Source organism: Nyctibius grandis, chromosome 15 (genome assembly GCF_013368605.1).
Source record: "Nyctibius grandis isolate bNycGra1 chromosome 15, bNycGra1.pri, whole genome shotgun sequence".
Lineage (NCBI taxonomy): Eukaryota > Metazoa > Chordata > Aves > Nyctibiiformes > Nyctibiidae > Nyctibius > Nyctibius grandis.
Window position 1 is genome coordinate 9,925,329 of NC_090672.1, and position 21,612 is coordinate 9,946,940.

The 21,612-nt window shown below is 37.3% G+C and overlaps 1 protein-coding gene across 13 annotated transcripts in view; it reads right to left on the reverse strand.

The window, feature by feature from the left end:
* Positions 1-1,073: 1,073 nt before the first annotated feature.
* BPTF (bromodomain PHD finger transcription factor) overlaps positions 1,074-21,612 on the reverse strand; it is a 55,669-nt gene continuing 35,130 nt past the window's right edge. For 6 of the 13 annotated variants that reach the window (XM_068413078.1, XM_068413073.1, XM_068413077.1 and 3 more), the window contains 14 exons: positions 21,141-21,302; positions 20,015-20,163; positions 19,546-19,669; positions 18,798-19,021; positions 17,307-17,529; positions 16,188-17,074; positions 15,362-15,444; positions 13,446-13,671; positions 12,674-13,020; positions 9,164-9,337; positions 8,082-8,274; positions 7,158-7,242; positions 5,132-5,318; positions 1,074-3,097 (listed from right to left, as the gene is read on the reverse strand). In XM_068413078.1, coding sequence (XP_068269179.1) covers positions 3,061-3,097; positions 5,132-5,318; positions 7,158-7,242; positions 8,082-8,274; positions 9,164-9,337; positions 12,674-13,020; positions 13,446-13,671; positions 15,362-15,444; positions 16,188-17,074; positions 17,307-17,529; positions 18,798-19,021; positions 19,546-19,669; positions 20,015-20,163; positions 21,141-21,302 — 3,101 coding nt within the window. In that variant the 3' untranslated portion in view covers positions 1,074-3,060. Of the gene's footprint in view, positions 3,855-5,131; positions 5,319-7,157; positions 7,243-8,081; positions 8,275-9,163; positions 9,338-12,673; positions 13,021-13,445; positions 13,672-15,361; positions 15,445-16,187; positions 17,075-17,306; positions 17,530-18,797; positions 19,022-19,545; positions 19,670-20,014; positions 20,164-21,140; positions 21,303-21,612 lie in introns of all 13 variants that reach the window. The other 7 variants (XM_068413075.1, XM_068413083.1, XM_068413072.1 and 4 more) reach the window with 7 other exon arrangements.

The following is a 21,612-nucleotide window of genomic DNA, read 5'->3' on the forward strand; positions in this document are numbered from 1 at the left end:
ATGCCTGCACCACTCTCAGACACAGCTATTGCTCTAGAACCAAGCCTGAAAAGCAATTTTTTTCTATCTATCTTCTCTTTTTGCGTTACAAACTCACCTTACCTTTCCTTCCTTGCTTAAAAGGTCACTCCTTAAAATGTTATCACCACAGCTCAGCAACAAGCCACTGTATTTCACAGCCCAACTGAAATACAGCTGGAGCAGGAGCGAACGACTGTTCTTAGCTTCTTACCGGGCTCATCCCATGCTAACTAATGTACTGAAGAAAACAAAAATTCCTACATCAAGTGGAGCTCCACAATCTCAGACTCGCTACTACAAAAACCTCACAGCATTAACCACGCTGAAAAGAAAATGGCACTTACACGCAATAGCTGCCACGGTAATTTTCATACCTTACAGTTAATAATTTTTTCCGCACCAGGATCAGCACGGAAATTCTGCAGCCAATACACAGAAATGCAGATGTACAGGAATATTATTGTCTTCCCGTCTTTCCAGGGCTTTACTCCAGGCTTCTGGATAAGCCCAACTTTTTATTCTACTTTAAGTCCTCATTACCTTTTGCATGAACTAAATCAAGACCACGGATAATTGCTTCAAATTTGTTTGAGGAGACAAAAAGAAAATCAAGCTGGTGTAGCTCCCATTATCAAAAGCTGTGTTACAATATATGACCATTTTGAAACAAATGTTGCAATAATTTATAAAAATACAAAGAGGAGGACGACTGAACAGAGATCACAATTCTTAAAAACTTACCATGCTTTTAAGGAAGGTGGGTATTAATTACAAGAATGAAATATTTTCAGTAATACCATTTAACTATAGAAGAACACCACTAATAAATCGAGAAAAGTACCTCAACCTACTCGATGGCAATTAGAAACACTAAAAAAGGCTCTCAGCAAGATTAAATTGCATGTATGGATTATTTCCCTAATCGACTTGATTCACTGGCAATTCTATATTAAAGCCCAGACCTATATGCGATACTATTATCAAATGTTTCATTAGGAACACCACCAAATCAATGTCAAACACATTACTTTATTTGTCTAGGATGATGTGTCCTATAAGGTACAAAAAAGTACTCTTCAGTTTGCCACAATTTGTTAAAAACATAGCAATCTATTGCCTACAGGTAGGAAAGTTTTAAATGATGTCATATATATATTTATATATGAATAAATAGTACAGAAATACTGTAAAGTTTTGATGAGATGCAGGATATGTTCAAATGCTGTTAAAAGTTGAGATTTTTTTTCCTTTTTGCATTAAAAACACAATGCATACAATATGCAGCATTTTTTAAACGTCAAAGGACAACATAACCTAAATGCAACTACTCTTCTTTAACTCTGAGAAGCATAAATGGATTAATTGTTTTCACATTGAACAATTATTTTTAATTTTCACATATAGGTTAAATGACAACATTTGTATGTACAAAAAACCACGGGTTTTATTAGATAAAATTACCCCAGAAGAACCTGTACACCTGAGCCTGTGAGTGTAAGAAAGTGTGGTCAGTAGCAACATCTTTTTAAGAAAAATAACAGAAGAGGTTCTTGCATAGCAAGGTGTGAGGTTAAACCCAAAAGGAGCTTATCCGTAAATCGGGTACGTCCCAGGTCACTGGAGAGCAGAAGTTAACGGTGAATTAGTGCAAAAGCTAGTCAAAGGGTTGCAGAGCCGCATACAAACCATGGCTGAGAAACTACAGACAGGTAGGATAAGCGAGTCATTTATATAGCAATGTGAAAGTGATAGATGGGAAAGAAATAGCAACACCATCTGCAATTCGCATCTCCTTGTGCCTGCAGCTGATCCCTCGCAGTAGCACTCCTCGCCCAGGGAACAGCGCGGCGGTCCAGGACGCCCTTCGAAGCTAGAGTTACCCTTGGTACTTGGCATTCCTGGAGTACTTGGCAAAACACCACTTAATTCAGCGGTGGGCAGTGACATTTCACAAAATGCTTCCTACCACGTTATCTGTTACAGTAATTTTGGCACCACTGTAGAAATTTTATAAAGGGCTAACAGCTGCTTCAAACAAAACGTAGGAAATGCTGCCTTGGGAGCAAAATAAAGTCACATCTGGCCACTTCCCCCCACTAATACTTGAAATAGCTGAACAGATCCCCAAAGTGTTACAAACATGTTAGCGCACACTCAAAAGACACCTACATCTGTGGGGAGAACAATTATCTCCATTTATTTTGTTTCATATACATCCATATTTTGAATTTTAATACAAAAGAAAAAAATTAGAATCTGACAAATGTTTACAAACAAGATACCTTCAAATAGATTTTACTCATTTCAGTCTGGTGCAGAGTAAATGACAAATTGTACTGTTATATTCAAGGCAACAGAGTCTGTAGTCCGTGACCACTTAGCCCAACTTTTATGCAAGCTTAATTGTTTTTATCTACCATGAATGATAAACTCATTGTTGATTCCCAGTTCTGTGTGTGTGCACATGTGTACATAGCAGCTCCTTTCATAGAAAGAAAAGACATCTAGAGGTCTTCTTGTACTTTTACCTACAGGAATCATGTTAAGATACAGAATGGATTACATGTAACCGGGGCTGGATTTTATAAGAAAAAATAATTAGCTGACAAATGAGGGCAGCAATAAAAAAGCGTCTTTTTTGCAACAATAAATAAATACAGTCAAAGTTTTCTGTGTGGACTTTAAACCAGCTTCTTCACTGAAGAACAGACGTGGCATTTCCATGGAGTTAAACGTGACCCCATTTACTGTATCTTTTTCGTGCTCTCTTTCTCTCTCTCCTTCAACAAAACAAAGTTTTCCTGCTTCTGCCACAATAGTACAACAATTTGATCTTGACATAAAGTGGTGCTGCTGATTTTTATTTCTTTGTCCTTTGGACAAAATAAGCCAAGAATATAATTTGACTGTTGTGACCAATAAAAACGCAGTTTACATCGAGTCTTGTCAGGATAACCCGACTAAAAACATCTGGCTTCTTAATTAAAAATTTTCAGACAACCAGATTCTTGCTCGTGTGTTAGGTTAACACGCTGAACTCTAAGAAGCTGTAGACTGCAGTTTGTTGTTATGGGACCTGCAGAATACAGAAGAAAGTGAAGAATTAAGCACCCTTCATTTTGGAGAACACAGTTGCTGCAAGGTGTTGCCAAGGGTAAATCACAATGAGGGAATTACCACCATGTTGCTTCCATTTATTTTCTTTCCCCTTCAGAAAAAAAGAACACTCAAAAATAATTCTCTCTGAATTTTAAGCACAGTTTCTCCTACAGTATACAAGTATTTCAGTACTTGTAAAATGCCATGTGTCACTGGAATATTCCAAAATGCCTGAAATCAGTTTTACTCTCATATTTACATAATAGTAGTCCATCAAAAGGAAAGCAAAAAGACATTTTTAATTGTGAATATTTATAATAAGGTATACTTTGCTTAAATTTATTCAAGAAGTCTTTGGATTAACTTAATAGAAAAAACTGAACAGGCATGTTAATAATCACATTTTTCCTAATCAGAGTTCAGCAAAACTCCTCTTTGATATTCACAGTTTTATTAGTGACTGAAAATAAAACAGTAAAATACATGGTTTCCAAGATGAATTTTTCATTTTTCTCAATACAGTATTCGAGGAATGGGACAATTTTTTTGTTAATACAGTTATGGTTACCAGCGTGACTGCTGGTAACAAAACCCCAAAACCCAACAACATTTACTGTTTAGACAAATGAGCTGGATTTTTAGGGCAGTTTAATGTCATCGAATTGTACAATAAAAGTGACCCCAACATCCAGTTCTGATTCCAGTTAAAAAGTTCAGACTAAAGATATCACAATCTGCAAGAAAAGAAAGAACATGGATGGTATAAATGAAAAACAGTAACAAATAAGATGCAGCAATGAAATTAGTGTGCAGGCAGTGAATGCTGGATAACCAGCTAACGCAAGGTGACAGAAACATGGGCTGAAAACTACCTGATAAAAACCATTAATACAGTATTAAACTGGAAAGAAAAATGCTGGACTAATTCATTTGATCTCATCCCTTCTTACCAATCCTACTCTCCTTGCATACAGAAAGTTAGACAGCTTACACAAAGGATATAAAGTGAAGCTTTTGATTTAGTTAATTACAAATGGATCTAATCCTACATTACTATCTTAGACTAGCAGTCTGCTACAGTTTTGACTGTCACAGACAGACAAACTTAACTACTATACATATACAATTTCTAAGTAATGCTGAAAGGCATCCAACACTTGTAACTCAGTTACAGTTGGCTTCTCTTGGAGCACAGCAGTGATACAGGAGAAATCTGTGTACTCCCTTAGTGTCTGGAGTAAACTGGTTTTAGGAGCAGCTGTACGAAACACCACATTGACTAGTGCCGTGCAGCTCCCATGTACGTGCTACTAGACAGAACCAGCAAGTAAGAGAGAAAACCGTAGTAGAGTTGCATATTCTTTTCAGAAATGTCTGTTAGGGAAAGACTCTACATCGATCCTTCTACAGAAAAACATTCCAAAAAAGTAAGTTTAATTTTAAATAGTTAATTTTGAATTGTGTTTAGTTTTCTGTATCTTACTTTGAACCTTACTTATTCTCTCTGTTTCAAATATGATAAGTTATAAAAAGATGAGAGAAGGTAATGAAAACAAATACATTTTGATTTCTTTCATTGGATTACAAGCTTCGTGGAAGGACTGTCTCTTTTTCACATCTGAAAAGTATTTAGTGCACAGTAGAACATGATCAGAACTCAGAACACCACAGTATTTGTCCTGATCAGAAAAGATTCTCAAGAAGTTTTCTGCAGCAATGACAAAGTGTCATTCAAATTTTCTATATTTATGATACCGCCCAAATTTGCATCTAACAACTCATTTTGAACAAACATTACAAAGTAACCTCCACAAAATCATATTTAAGCCTTAATTTTGACAGAAAGTGACAGCTGCCTATTACAAAACAGATTTTTTTTTTCCTTTAGAAGAAAACAGTTGTCCAGGAAAGTGCACGGAGAGGCAAATCCCTGTGTGAATGCAAGGTAAGCTTACAAAAACATAAATTAGGGGACAAGAGAACATCTACAATTAGGAACACTTTAGCTTACCTGCTTGCCTTAAATCCTTTTAGTTTCTGTACAAAGAATGATTCAAGAACTTCTGCACATTGGTAAAAAGGGGAGTCACTTGGATTGTAGTAACGACAGTTATCAAAAATTTTGGTCATATCTGCCACAAACTCCGTGACCTTTTTGTAGTAACGTTTCAGTATTCTTTCTTCCATGGTGGCAAGGTCTTTAAAGAAACCAAAAGATTATTAAAATGAGACATTTTCATCCTCAATAGAAGTTCACATTGTCAGACTGTGGGAAACAAAGCCTATCTAGGTTAGCTGCTTTTCCAGGAACGCTGGTTGTGAGGTGGTGACACCAGTAGGTCTCCTTCAGAATAAACACTTCTGCATGAATATGTTGTGTGCAGCTAAATTAAAACGCAAGTATCAAAATGACCTTGGAAAACTTGAGTCTTTGCAGGAAGTTGTTTGCTTTTTCTGAAGAAATTAAGGAAAGAGAAGTGTCAGGCAATCTGGATTCAGTTCCTTGTACCTTATTTTCTTACAGCCCTCACCGAGACCAAGAGTCATGCACGTACATGTAACAGCTATCTAAACCTTCTGATTATTTATTTGAGTCCATGACTTCCTTTGAAAGAATTATCAATTTTCATGGGCATATGCACATTACCACATGGCACAGATGGAAGATTTCAGGTGCAGGATCATGCAAAATGCTAGTGCTCTTGTTCTTACTGACTGGACACGTTAATGAGACTGGAATGGTGAAATGAGCTGTAATTGTTCTATTTTAATGCAAATGTAAATTAAAAAGAGGGAGAGGAATGAGAACTGCCTATTATAAATATACCTGTCTAATGTATAGTGGTACTTTTAGCTGGAAAAACAATGACCTGCCCTTGGAAAATGCCCTTAAAGTGGTTATTTTGAAATGCCAGAACATGTGAAAACAAACATAGATGGGCCTGGATTACCTAGTGTGTATTTGTATACTTACAAGTGTATTTTCCTGCTAGTTAAGTCAGGAAGGGCTAAATGCACTTTGGTTTACTTCATTCAATCACCACAAGCTTAATTATATTATTAGTTGAGCTTTCCTTATAAACTTTAATCCATCGATTTTGCAATAGGAGTTGTTTAGCATTTTCATAACAGCACAATCCAAAACTTTGGAACAGAAAAGGACACAATTTCTAAGCAAAATACTATTTTCAATCAACTTGCTACAATTTTGCCAAGATACAAAATTTAACTTTCCTGTTTCTAGGATCAGTAAGGAGAACATGGGAAAGCCCAAATGATACACTAGTTCTCATTCCGACACATGAAAAGGTATTGGTTCAATAACTGGAAGGAAAGGAATAACATTTAGCAACACCTTTTCTGGCAGGAGGTAGATCTGCCCAAGAGGTTTCACATTTAAGTGTTTCTCTACCTTATTCCTAGCTAACTGGTACGGTCTAATAAGATCAGAGTAAAACAGTGTAAAGCTGCAGCTTCTCCTCTTCCACTTTCCTCCACAGACACAACATTTGAATCAATTCTTGTTCATACAGCTTTAAAGACAAATTACATATAATATGAAATTTCATATACTGTCAAGTCAGATGAAGATAATTTTAAACTCCACCTTAAGTTGCACGTCACACTTAACTGTATTAGCACCACTTCCTCCTCAAACTCACCAGTACACACCCCACACTTTGTAGGAGGAACTGATGCACAAAGACAGACAAAACCCAAGCAAAGCAAAACACAGTAAAATTGTCCTCTTGAAATAACGTAATTTAAAAACATTCTATCTTCCTGCTGCACATTTTATATGTTAGACCGACAGTATCTAGGGTTAAGGACTCAGCCTAGAAGTAGATATATTAACTCTCATAAACTTCTAAATTTATCAATGAGAAATCACATTGTTTTGTCTACCTAACTGCAAAAACTGTGTATGCTGCAAAACATATCTTTAAGATCCCTGGATGGAAGTGGACAGCAGGTAATTAATTTGATATTCAAACCCCCAAATCCACTCACTCATGCTATTGCTCAGAAACACTTACCCATAGGTTCTTTAATAACACCATAATAATCTGGTGCATCATTGGGATCTACTGGTTCTAGGAATGGCCATGCCATCTTGTGAGCCTGTCAGGAAAACAAGATATAATTAAAAAAATTAAGTTAAATTAGCACTGTTTAGTAGCTAAATATTTTCATTATAATACTTTTATCTGTTGGAGTCTAGAGTTGAATTTAAGGACAAAGTGGAGCATTATATGAAAAGGTAACTACTCATCTGATGACTGGGTAAAGTTTTTCAAGTACTCTAATTTTTTTTCATAAATGCCTGTAAAATGTAGCACAATGCAATATATTACACTCCGAGGATTTCTGTTACCACACAATTATTTTATCAAAATTCTTGCAAATTCTTTACAGTTAGAGCAGAAACTATACTTAGGAGTGACAGATAAACCACAAATATACTGTAACAGACTGGGATATAATTCTTATTATCAGGATGCCATCACTTACATGCTGGTAAGGACTTTCTGTGAGAACACTAGTGAAATTAGTGACTCTGAGATTAAAGTACAGAAGCATAGATCAGAAATCACATAAAACTGATCTGAGAACAGAACGTTGCATCTTCTACATCCTGTGCAGTTAGGTTACCACTCTGCTTTTTGGCATTCTAAGTAAACCTGCTTCCTTTAAAAACCTTCCACTGGAGAGATTGTTTAGTTTTGCTAACTCACAAGCAGTGATATACTAATTATTGCAAATATTCCTCAGCACAATAATGCCAGTCAAGTTTGCAGCTGACACAGTGGCATTTCTCACATACACAAAAAAAAGAGCTTTGCTATTTCCTTTTTAAAAAATCTCAAACAACTGGAAGAGAAATCAAAACCTACTCCAAGACTCACTAGGTATGTCCTATACAGTAAAGCACTCCCCTCTGCTGCAGTCCTTATTCTCACCTGTAAGGAACGTAGTACTCTTCTTAAACCTTCATAATCTTTATCAGTTAGGGGACTGAGTACAGTCATGGCATCTTCTGTGGACTGACATTGTGGACACACGTATTCATCAATGAGATCTGCCTCACTTTGTAAAATGCCAACACAGCGCCCGTGATACCAGTTCTGACATCGGTCGCAGCCAATGTAAAATCTGCAAGATCCAAAAAAGTGTTAGTGACTTGACCTATTTAATTTAAAGGTTACATTTAAATACATAAACCTGCCATACCCTGCACACAAGCAGATACTTGGCATGATTAAATACAACAGTGTAACGTGATATTTCAGACTCACAAATTCTAATTACACTATTCAAACTGCTTTTGTATTTACAAACAGGCTAAACTACAGACCATTTCAAAATTAGTTCCTAAGTTTTATACTAGGCACTTTCAAGCAATCAAGATTTCAAAAATCATTCCTCTGCTTTAGAGTTGAAAGGAACAGTGTAATGCCAGAAGTCTCACCCAGACAGTATTCCAAAACAGTTCAAGATACATTTTGTGCAGTGGACTACAACTAGGGCTCTCGTTTCATTCCGTACAAACATTTTTCATACAGAAGTTTCGATCTTGTAGTTGAATACAGGAGGGGTATTCTATGACACAAAGCCTTACAGTAAGAGATACCAACCAGATACCCCCATACGAAAATCATGCTTTCTACCCAGATCAGACTAAAGCACAAAAAAATCCACTAAATAACTACATTTGTCTTTTAATCTTTCTAACCATCCCTTGTTAAAAAAAAAAATTTAAAAAATCAATCCCAATTTAAAGTACATGGTGCTTTTTTTTTTTTTTAAAAAAAGAAACAACCCAACACATTTTGACCACCCTGAAAACTTCACTTTTCCTAAACATTTACTGTATAGCAACATTTTGGAGGAGGGAGACAATTACTGAAAAGCATTTTGTCTTACGAATGAATACAACATACGCAGAATAACTTCTTTTTTTTTTCTTTGCAAGGAACAGGTAACCACAGTCAGAGCAGTTTGCTACCTAGACATTAAAGAAGAGGTTCTTATCCGAACTCACTGCGACTCATCATAAGGTGTTCTGCAGATACAGTACAACTCCTCACTGCTGCCCTCTTGTGCCCGTTTACAATCATTACAGATGTACACATCCATTTTCTTAGCCTCCTTTTCTGTGATGCCAACACATTCTCCATGATACCAGTTAGTACAAAGATCACAGCCAATATAGAACCTAAAAGTATTCACAATGAAAATGACAATGTAATTGTCATTTCAAATGGCATGGCACTTTTCCCTGCCTTTCTCTCTGATGCACTTTCTCGCTGGCCTACTTTCTGTCTCAGTTTCCCTGCTTCCTAACATTCTGTCTCTAACATCTCATGCGGATATACTGTCAATAATGTCACTTGGGTCAATTTTGAAGTGACAGTTCATTAACAATATGTAACCAGACTTTGACAAAACTGGGCTAAAAACGTATGTCTCCAACGTGTGTGCGAAAAACTGTAAAAGGCACAAAAAGACAAGGCCAAAGAAAAAGATGTACATTTTCAAAACCATAGCTCGAAAGCCACTGAAACATTTCCTTAAGATTTGAAAATGTAGGTCTCAGTTAATTTAAAAAACAAAAGCAAAGCGCAAACACCAACTAGGAGTTACAAGTATACTACAAAGAACATGCATACCAGCCATGTGTAGAATACATATTGGTATAACATGATATGAAAGAAAATTGGGTGAGGGCATGGTTGTCATAATTTTAATTTTTTTTTTTTTTTTTGGGGGGGAGACACTGAAAAACACATCTTAACCTACTTAAAATTGCAACAAATTGGAACATGGACCATTCTTCAGAGAATAATACCTACTCTCAGACACAGCTATGTGACGGAACCAGATATGGTATGACACAAAGTGAAGGCAACCAGGGACAGAATCATGTGAATGGGACCTTGCACAAAATGATGTGACAAAACTGTAAAATATTATGCAAGGATGTTGGACATTTTGTGTATGGATATCTCAAAACACATCTATGACTAGTGACAATCAACCAGATGGGCAAACTTACACGTCCACTCTCTCTGCCTAAGCAAAAGCAAGCTGACTCAGAACCTCGACCTTCCTTGGTGTTGGACACCACCAGCCACCTGCCACCAGCTGCTGTATGACTGACTGCCATCCTAGTTCACCAGTCTGCAAGCACCACCCACTGCACAGCACACACGAGCAACAGGACAGGAGCTAGCATATCTTCCACAAAACAAGCATCTCTCATTTCTTGGGCCTCTGCATACCTCCCGGATACTCAGATCCTGCCTTTTCTCTCAATTTTCAGTCAGACAAATCCTAAAAAAAAAGTATCACACAACCCAACCTTCCGTAAAGAATGAACAGATATAGCTCCTTCTGACAACTACCAACAACCATTCAGCCTGTGTCCTCTTCCCAAGAGGGACTATGTCTTTTAGCTCCTGGTGATCTGGAAGCACATTTATGTCGAGGTGTAGATGCTAAACCTTGCCACTACAACGTGGAACAGGTGTCACATGATGCTTTAATAAATAAGTTGGAATCTAAGTAGGAATCTTAGAAGGATACCCTTACCGACCATCCTCGAAAACAACACGAGCAAATCCCTAAAATCCTGGAATATGACAAATGGAACTAAACATAAGAGATTTGTAGCAAAATACACAACGCGATGACCTTTGAGAATTTACTACATCCTAAAAAATGCATAGGGTATTCATAATATACCACAAATCAGCTTTTCCAGCAGCACATCTATCTTATCCGAAGTAGAAAAGAGCAGTATCTGATGCCTATTTATAAAAATAAAAAAATGATTACCAGAAAACTGTTTTAAAACTTGACTAATCTGCTTCCAAATACTGAAAGGATAATGTAGTTCAACAGTACAGTCATCGTTTGTAAGAACATAAAATTCAGAATTCACAAAAAGAAAAGCAGCAGAATTGATCATTTTGGTAAGGATACTGCTAAGTTATTAACATTTCATTGCCTTGAAGTTTTATTCTGTGCATTTAAGCACAGTTCTTGAATCAGGCTACCAAAATTCACTCTATGACCACATTTTTCATCGGCTTACTCAAATGCCTGCTGGAGTCAACAGAAAGAGTTAGTCTGACAATCAAATCCTTTTGCTCACAGAATTTGTTCATCTCATCTTATTTTTGTGACAGTTCTATCGCTTACTAACAACAGAAGCAGTAATACACACACCTTTGTTTGGTATCACAGCAAAATGAGGACAGGGTATCCTCCTAAGTTTACTGGATCACAAGAAGTCTAACACATCGTTCTTACTTTAAGTGAGACAGGTGACATCCCTTAGAAGGAATAGGGAATTCACAACCAGGGTGTCAGAGGTCTGCTATTTCTACAGCGATGGCAGCACTGAGAGCAGTCCAATTTCCCACACTGATGTAATGGTCAGAGCTACTGAACAACCAAGGTGAAAAAAACCCAAAGACCTCAACTTCATTAAAAAAAAAAAACATCAAACAAACAAACAAAAAAACACCCCAAAAAAAGACTACAAGGAGCATCAAGGGACCCTCTAGTCCTGGCCCCTGATTTTGGAATGAAGAACCGTTATTAGAGTGAAAGCACTACTCCATCTCTATGGTTTCTTTCTGTTAGCAGCATTTGAACCACCACCAAATGGCACTGATTAACACTTTTTGGTATTGTCACTTGTTGCACAGATACATACTCACTTGCAATTGTTCTGAAGTCCAATTTATTGTACACGTATCTCTACACAGCTATCAGATGTTAACCATTACTAACTACCGATGTTAGTCACTTCTATCTTAAGCAGGAACGCATAACACTACCCCCTGCAATCCACTGAATATTCCACTCCACCACTTACTACATTTCTTCACAAACTTTGTACGAAGCATAAATATTTTTCCTCATTCACAGTCAGATTCAAACTACAGAGAACTGCAGTTTTCACTTTGTCAAATGCTTACATACTCATTTTTTATCAACCTTGGGATGTAAATTATAGCACATGGAAACCATTTCTACTGGAAACATTGTCCAAAGTGAACTGCAGTTCAGTAACTTGGAACCTCCTTTACTGGCTATAAACTTACAAAAAAAAAAAAAAGCCATTTATTGGAAGACGGTACCAAAGCTATTTCTAAAGAACATCAGCTACTTGTTCACAAGAAATTGCTCAAACCACATTGTCACTTGCTTCCGAGGCAGAGGCAAAACGGCAAAAGAAAGAATAACAGAGCGGAGGAAAAAAAGAAAAAAAAGAGTATGTGCATGTGAGACAGAAAGGTCATACAATGGAAACATGCAAACAAGTAAAAATATAAATTACGTACATTAATAGTATAAATCGAGTATGTTAATAGTTTTGTAACTGCTAGTGGAAAACAGACTTTATTCTTTATACCTTAGCAATCACTGCAATAACACCCGATACTCTATCTCCAATTCTAGAAATACCTCACACTAATAGCTAAATACTAAACCTAAAGCTAAGAACACGCAGTAAAAGGCCACGGCATTCACTACTCACTTAGACTCATCGTAAGGCGTTTTACAGATGCAGTAAAGCTTTGTGTCCTTCTTTGTTTCCTTTGAGGTAGTAGAAATCATTTTCTTTTTCTTGGACTTGGAAGCTGACAAATCCTTCTCCTCATCTCGCTTTCTCTTCTGGGAGGCTACTGGCATTGGGACTGTGGTGGAGGAGGAGGAGGTGACGCTGGCTGCAGGTTGCTGTGGTGGCGGTGGTGGCAGTGGTGGTGGTGGCGGTGGTGGTGCAGCGGCTGCGGCTGCAGCGGCTGCGGCTGCTGCCGCCGCAGCAGCTGCCTGGGCTTTTTCTTTCTCTTTCTTAATTTTAGTCAAGTCTTTCTTTAGCTCCTCCTGAAGCATATTAAATGAATAAATAGAGAGGGAGGCAATCCATATGATTATTCCAGGACAGGATTAAAATCTAGACACAAATCCCTATGCTTAACCAAAAGCCATTTAAATGTCCAAATTTTTTAATGTGCTTAACCTACAATTCACAAAACATTAAGAGATGACACTCTTGGCCTACTACAACCCATTGGCTGTAATTTATCAGAAGCTGTTTCAGGAAACAAAGTCATTTCAGCCCAGGTAAAAACCAAGAAGCACAAAAAGGCCTTGTACTAGCTTTGCAGAGATCCACGCATCCGCAACCAGAACTTCTTCCTGTATGTTTCTTTAAAAGCTCATTGAGCAAACAGATAAATTAAAAATTAACACAAAAATGTTCTCCCCAGCTTAAAATCAAATTAGTCTTTGAGAATAACTGTCCTTACCTGCACTTCAATTTGTAGGTCTTTGTCCAGAAGTGCTCTTTTTTTCAGTATTTCAGCTTTCAGCTGTTCTTTATGCTTGAAAAGCAGAGCTGAGAGCTTAGTAGCATTCTGTTTACTACGTTTCTGTTCTACACTCTCTTCCCGCTTTCGTTTCTTAGCTGCCTGTTTTTCTTCTTTGTCTATCTTATCCAGAATATATTTCATCACTTGGTTGCACACAATCATTCTGGGGATGAAATAAAGAAAAAGTACATTGTGCTGAGCTGCCTATTTATCCCCAGGTGAGAATGCAGAATCATTTAATTCTCCAGTCTCTGGAAGTTGCAAGATAAATTATTACATTTCTTCAGATTTACAAGGTGAATTTAGTAACACACATTGCTCCCGCTCCCACTTACTTACTAAAACACCTCTGGGAGAGATCAAGTCCCTAGTTAGGCTCAAGAGGGCCAGTCCCAATTTCATTTAACTGATCGGAGTACTAATTGTTTCTCCCCTTCCCCTATAAAACTAACAAATCTTAGGCTTTAGTACGATGAGAGAGATTTTCACTCAATTCCGTTTCCACAAACATGTTTGAAAGAGCTGGATTTTGTTTATTCTGAAAGCAGGTTGGAAGCAGGTTGGAAGCCTGCAATTTCTTCTAAAACATACATTTCCACCCTCCAGTGACCACCAAACATTACTAAGTTTTTGTGTTTTGGCATAAGGACTGACAAATATTTTTCAGTGCATAAAATTCACTACAAAACAGCTCCCAATTTCTTCACTAATGACAATGACGCAGGATTATTTTTTCATCTGCTTGTTGTATACCCAACTATAAATCTCTTTTCCTGCTCATTTGTTCTGCAATTTTCATTTATTTTGCTTTATATTTCAATTAGAAAATGAAAGTATTTTGGTTCTTCTGAATTTACTTTTCCCTTCCCATTTGATTTCAAACCCACTAGAAAACTAAATGCTTCTCGTTGCCAGAGTGATCGTGAAAAATGACATATAAGATGAAAGCAAACAACAAAATAGCAATAGCCAGGACAAGTAGCTGCTGCTAACTCTGTAGTCTTAGGCTCAGACATACTGTCTTTTGAGACACATCTGTATTTTGATGACATATGTAATATGCTAGCTCTTTTGTAGGGTCATACAATTTTGTTTACATTGCTCTTCTTACCTGCACTATATCTACTTTAAACCAGGTAAAATATCCAAACTACATTTTTGGAGAAGAAAAAAATCAGTGAGAAGGAAAGACATGTGTACCATGAATCAAGCTAGTTAGAACTATTTTTTTTTTTTAATTGGACTTCTGTCTAAATACCAATTTGGCTGTCCAACACCATTAAATGAAGAGTATATGACAATACATCTTATTCTTTATGCAACTGTGAACATTAAGTGAGTCGCACAGTGATACTGTTGTAATCAACTAAGCTTGTACTCTGATTTGATGATCAAAATTTTAGAAAACACACTTTTTTTTCTTACTATCTGACAACACACAATTTGTCGTTATCCAATTGAAACAACTGCATGAGTGAAAAGCAGTCAAAATAATGCCAAGACAAATGACAAACACTCTAAATATGTGTTTAGCAGCTTCAAGTATTAAATATAGTTTGTCGAATAGCACTATCTTCCAACTCTTCAATTCCTTCTGGCCAGCTCCAAACACATGCAATACAACATTTCACTTTAAGAGCATATAATCAAAATAAAATAAAGAACATACAGGATTCAATTACTTACAGTTAAGAACATAAGGAAAGTTACTTGAGTGTTACTTTAATCAATTTTAAAATAGTAAAATTTCTTTAAGCAGGTTTTTACAAACCAGTGTTTTATTATACCACCATTAAAAGATGTTATAAATGTAAAACTTCTACATCTAAAGATGCACTATGATGCACATTCACCTCTGATTTTCTTCCCTCTCAGCTGGAGTCAGTGTCTTCTTCTGTTTCAAGTGTTCTATGACAGCATTCTGTTTCATAACCACCTGCAGGATGATACAGAATCCAAAATAAAATATGAACACTTTAGCCAGTATTTCATAACATTACTGGGAGAACCAGGACATTTCCTGAGTTAGAGAAAAAGTTCAAGTGTTATTTATTTCAGTAAGTGACAAAGTAAAATGATTTTATCAGGGGCAGTGCTTGTTTTAAGCAATTTGAAAATTGAAAATTAAATTGAAAATTAATGCCACCTCCCCCCCTCCAAAGAGTAGAATATTTTGCTTATGTCAAGTTTAAACCTAGGGACTAAATGTAAATTGACACTTTCTTCAGTGACTGGTTGTTTTATTTTAAAAAATGGTAAGAGTCTATTACACATATATGTATTTTTTTAAGCCTCGCAGCCATCCAACAGCATTACATTTCAGATACCTCTTTGAAACCTCAGTTTCCTATAGCAGGCAATGAAAGTACTGTATATGTGTTCTGAACATCAGCTCTCCTATCTACAACCTATCTTTCCTGAACTGAGAATAAAGATATATTGTCCCAGCAGCTAGTGGTTAAGTTGAATCAAGGTGCCAGAAGACTGCAAACATGGTACCATTGACTTGATGTGCTGAATTAACTCAGAATATTTAATTAAATTGCCAAAAGCAATCGTGCACTAACTTTGAAAGAGTCAAATTAACTGCCTATCAAATGTATTAACATTGTTAACAAGAACAGGCATTTAAAATGAGATTTGTTTCATTAAGTTTTAATTTCCTTCTGTTAACTTTACCTGTTTCTGGATAATGTCACTTTGATTAGAAGCCTGAAGGGTGTGCTCACGTTTAATTTCTATCTGTTGCTGCTTTTTCTTCTGTTGCTGCTCCCTGAGCTGCTGAACTCTCTGCAGCTGCTCCTGAACACTAGCTGCTTGAACTGTTACCACATTCTGAATCTGGTGAGCCTGTACTGGGCTAGTTTGTTGAATCTGAATAGGTAACTGAAGCTTGATCTGCTGGGGCACACTGCCTTGTTGGGCTTGTATTTGAGCCACAACATGTGACTGAAGCTGAGAGAGAACTTGCACTTGTTGCTGAAGCTGAGGCACTGTAATAACTTTTGTTGGAGGCTGCTGAAGTTGTAGCTGAGGACGAGCTGGGGATTGCACAGGAACCTGATTTAAACTTTGAGTAGTTGGAAGGGTTGAGACTGAAGTCTGAACCTGAGGTTGTGATTGCTGCAGCTGAGCTTGAATTTGTATGGGAGCATGGGGCTGCATCTGAATCTGTTGTTGGGTTGGAGTCTGCACCTGAGCTGGTTGCTGAGGCTGGACTTGGGACTGGCCTTGTGGAAGGATTGCAGTCTGCGGCTGACTCTGGACTTGCACTGGAGATTGCCCTTGAGCCTGGGTCTGTGCTGGAGACTGAACTGGAGATTTAGACGATTGTGCTTCAGGCGTGACTGGAGAGTCAACAGATGCTGGAGTCTGAGATTCAGGTTGGGTCTGAGTTTCAGGCTGAAGTGCTGGCTGAGGTGCCTGCGGCTGGGCCGGCGGCACAGGCTGAGCATTCTGATTCTGCACTTGAGGCAGGGCTTGCTGCTGACTCTGAGGCTGTGGCTGAACTGGTGGCAGCACTGATGTTGGCTGGGCCTGTAGAGCTTGCTTCTGTTCCCCTGTAGCTGTGAAGGATAAAAACAAGTATTCCATTCATTTCAAATGACACATCTATGTGCCTTACTAATTTGAACCTTTTTGAATTACTGTAAAGCTCTACGCAGAAATTCAAGAGATTTCTAAGCTTATAATACACTTCCAACAAATTTACTGTAATAACAGACCATCTCCAACTGCATAAAAACTCCCATGCAACTGAAATCGACGTTTTTTTCTGCTGAACAGACCAATGCGTACCTGAGGTTGAAGAAGAAACTGTTGTTGTAGTTGTGCTAGCTGTAGTAGCAGCTGCTGATAGTGGGGTGAAAAGAAATCTCTGAATTGTACCATTTGGCATAGCTGCTTGCATAAGCTGTTGTCCTGGACCAGGTATTACAGTCACACCCTGAGGGATTAATTGTAATTGACCAGTAGTTTGACCTTGCCCCTGAATTACCACAGTTAATCCTTGGCTGCCACCCTAAAAAAAAAAAATTAATATTTATGTATTAGTGATGTAATTCTTAAGACAGACTTTGCTGAAAATTGGAAGAATTAGGGTTTTGGATTTCAGAATTCAATACTTTTACCGCATACCATATTCCTAAAATCCAAAACTAGCATCTGAGATTGTGAAATACTAAAATACTCTTTCGACAATTCTATCATCAACAGATTACTGGGTTGGAGTTAGTTACACATATTTTCATCCAAAAATTGACAAGAACCCTAGTTGGAAAGCAGCTAAAATAGAACATCTTTGTTCCTAGAATTTGCAAGCAGTACAGAGCACGGATAATTTTAGACATACTATTAACTACTCTCTCAAGAATCCCAACAGTTTGCGTAAAAGTTCTCTACACTGAAAACATTTCCTAACTACATATCAAATCCTACCCAACTGTGAGCTTTCATGACTGACTGTTCTGTCTGTAATGTATTGTGAATTTCTGTTGCTTAAGCTGACACTTAGGCAGCTCATGACATCACTCTCAATTCAGTGATGGAGAAGGTAGGTGTTGTTCCAACACCTAGACGCATAACTCCACAGTTTGTGAACACATAGAACAGAGTGACATCCCTACAAAAAAATCATTCCGAGTCTTTTGGTGTGGAAATGAACTCTCCGAGTCTTGTTCCACATATAAAAATCTTATCTGGCAACAAGCAGCCTGTACGTTACAATAATTTACATATATTATTTATAATTGGAAGAACAGGTATTGTGGTAACTTACAGAAGTCTGTTTTTACCCTGCGCTTGAGTCTAAACTTATTTTTTGCCAACAGACCTTCATGACATGAGCAGAAGCTGTAAGAACTTTTTCTTACTCCAGTTCCAGATACTGTAATTTTTCCTCTGAGACACAGGGTAACATGAATGAAAACTAAATCTTCACACAAAATGAAAAGACAAGGAATGAACATTATGTTCTGAAGGTCTACAAAATAGGCCATACAAAATGATTACGTCCCTTACTGCTATTAATGCAAAGACTTTTTTTCCATACTGCTAAACTTTCCTGATGCTAGTTACATTACTAGGGAATACAGTAGGAAGAGATATTTAAAACTTTACATATACTGTTTAAGCTTCTTTCAGTTTGTAATTGTGCTATCAGTCATCCTAAATGAAGGCTGAAACATAAATGTATGACAGATACATTACACTGCTGAAATCCAAGGGCTTGATAAGATGCATCATAAGTATTAGCACATTTTCACGCCCAGAGGCTGTAGAATATTTTACCTGTCCTTGTGTTAGCTGCGTGAGTTGGGCCATAGTAAGCTTCACTTGTCCCTGCTGAGGGCGAGGCGGCTGCGATGTGGTTTGTGGCTGTATTTGCTGAGGTGGTGTTCCAGGACTTGTGACTGTCTTCTGTCCAGCACTGGAAGAAGCTGTGCTGGTACTAGAAACTGCTGTTGAGACAGGCTGACCCCTGATTATTTGAGTCACCACTTGCTGTGTCTGACCTGTAAGAGAATGATTTATGATAAGAAACACTTTTCCAACATTTTGACCATTAGCACAACAAACCTCTGAGTCACAACAACTTGCAGTAGTGTATAATCAGACAAGCAAAGCAAACACTGCAGTTTGTACATAAATTTTATTTACAAACCATTTGTCGTGTGGTTCACTGAAAAATATCTGCAAAATGCTATTTTAATTCAATTCACATACTTATGGAGAACTTCAAACACTCAGCTTGCCTTTTAAGAAAAAAAAATAGCATTCTCAATGCACAATTATTCTAAACTTTGTTTGTTTTCAAATGAATGGACTTAAAAAATAAGTACTAGGTTTCCCACTGTCAATGATGAACACCACCAACAAAAGCCTGCAACCGACACATTCAAAAGCCAGAAGAGGGATGTGTTAGAAGTCCAGCATCAAAATGAGGTATTTTTGCATTGGGACATATGATACACAAAGTATTTATGAAGAAACAAACCATGGATTTCACACTGGAAATTAAGTATTAAAATGAACCTACTGGCTGGAAGAATACCTTGTTGCACCACTAGAGGTGTTCGAATGATGGTCTTCCCAAGCGACGACTGCTGTAGTGGTGTCCGTATTACCGTCATACCAGGGCGGATTGGTGTCCCTTGGACTACCTACATACACCAAGACAGAGAGCAAATGTAAACTTGTGAAAAAAGCTCTGGGATATGCCTTGAGGTATTTTTTTTAATATAGTAAAAAATTACAAGATGCAAGCAGATCCAATATTTTTTCATCTATGCCCACACCGCTAAGGCTTACTGAGCTCTAAACCATTAATTTTTCCAATTGGAGAGAATTGTTGTACCTCCTTGGAATGAAGGATCCATAAACACTATTGCTGAGATGAGCCAAGAACATTGGAAAGTGACTACACGGAACTTTTAATATCTGCCAATAACTTCAAATACATGCACTCACTTTTTTTTTTGCATTAAATAATCACAAAAACATCTTACTTGTGAAGTGCTTGTTGTTCCTAACGTCGCTGTGGTATTTGGCCTAATGGTTACAGTTGCTGTCCTTGGCTGGAATGAAGTAAATGTTTGAGTTGCACCTGTAGTTGATGGAATGATACCCAATACCTTTTGCTGAACTTGAACAACACCTAATTAAAGAAAAATTGAGAATTCATTAATGACATAATTGCTAGCAAAAGTAGTAAATGCAACTCCAGGGTGGCATTTAGAAATCAGTCTCCAGGTTTCTAGAACACCTTTGAGTCTTTCAACGTTTCTGGGGAGAACCTTTGTCGAATTGTAAAAAGAAGCAGCATTGTAAGTTGTTGATAGTCCAACTACATTTTAAGTTAAGAAGTAAGTATTTTAGAAAAGATTAAGGAAAGAGTGAATCTTCACAAAGATCAGTTTGATAGTAACTGCAAATCAGTCCTTGCATTGACACGGTGCCACGAATTAGTATTGTACAACCATTAAAAGCTATAATCTGATTAATTTAAAATGTAGGAGACCAGTTTAAGCACCTTTCACCTACAAGCTCATGGTGCTGAAGAAAATGGGTAATGTTTTTCCTGTCACCTAAGAAATTTCAATACAAAACTAGTAGCCTTCATGATTTCCTCAGATGCTAAGTATAATGGAGACAGAGAATTGCGCTTCTCTGTTCACTATACATTCACAAATCTCAAAGCATTACATCTTCTTCTTGAAGCAAGAAGAAAAAAATGCTAATCTTAGTTTGGAGCCAAACTTGCTCATCAGTGAAGAGCAGATGCAGGCATTAATAACTAAGAACAGCAGCTTTTTTTTTTCATGAAGAAAGTTGTTTTGTTGATGTGTAATTCAGATAATGAAAAAAAGCATGCTTCATTCCACATAGTTAAAAATAAAGCTTCTAATTTTGCACTATGAAATGTAGACTAATTTATAGGCAAAAAACCCTTGCTTTTTTCCCCCTACAGACACAAATATGCAATACAGGGGGAACAAGCTCTAGAAACTTGTATATATATATAAATATTTTTTCCCCCTTCAAGTCACAGTTTACTCCACTTGGAAAGTAATGTCAATGGAGAATTAATCAGCAAGCTGGAACACATTTTTAATTCAGTTCCCTTTCCCCTACCTCCTTGAGTTGATGGCACATTGACGGCAACAATCTTGCTGTTTGCAGGGAGTGGCAGCTTAGTTATCACTTTCCCTGCCATCGTTACTGGACTGCCTGAGATCTGGAAGGTCTGCCCTGTGCTGGCAATGGTTGTGGCTGAAGTGGCAGCTGTGCTAGTGGCTATTGAGGTACACAGAACAGTCAGTTTTAGAGCAGAACAATTAGTCAATGAAATGACTATTTTCAAGTATGAAACAGCAAACTATAGGATTATTTTTACAATCATTTTTGAATGCATCACACTTTCTTTGGTAAAGATTCTTTTTTGGAAACAGTACATTACTGCATAGAAGGCTTGCATTATCAATGATTACTAGTACAACAACTGTCAGTAATAAATGAGGTCAGAAATAAGACTATCCAGCAAGTCTGAACAAAGAAAAATTAGACAGGTGTTATCTCAGAAATGTCCTGCTGACTTAGTAAGAGA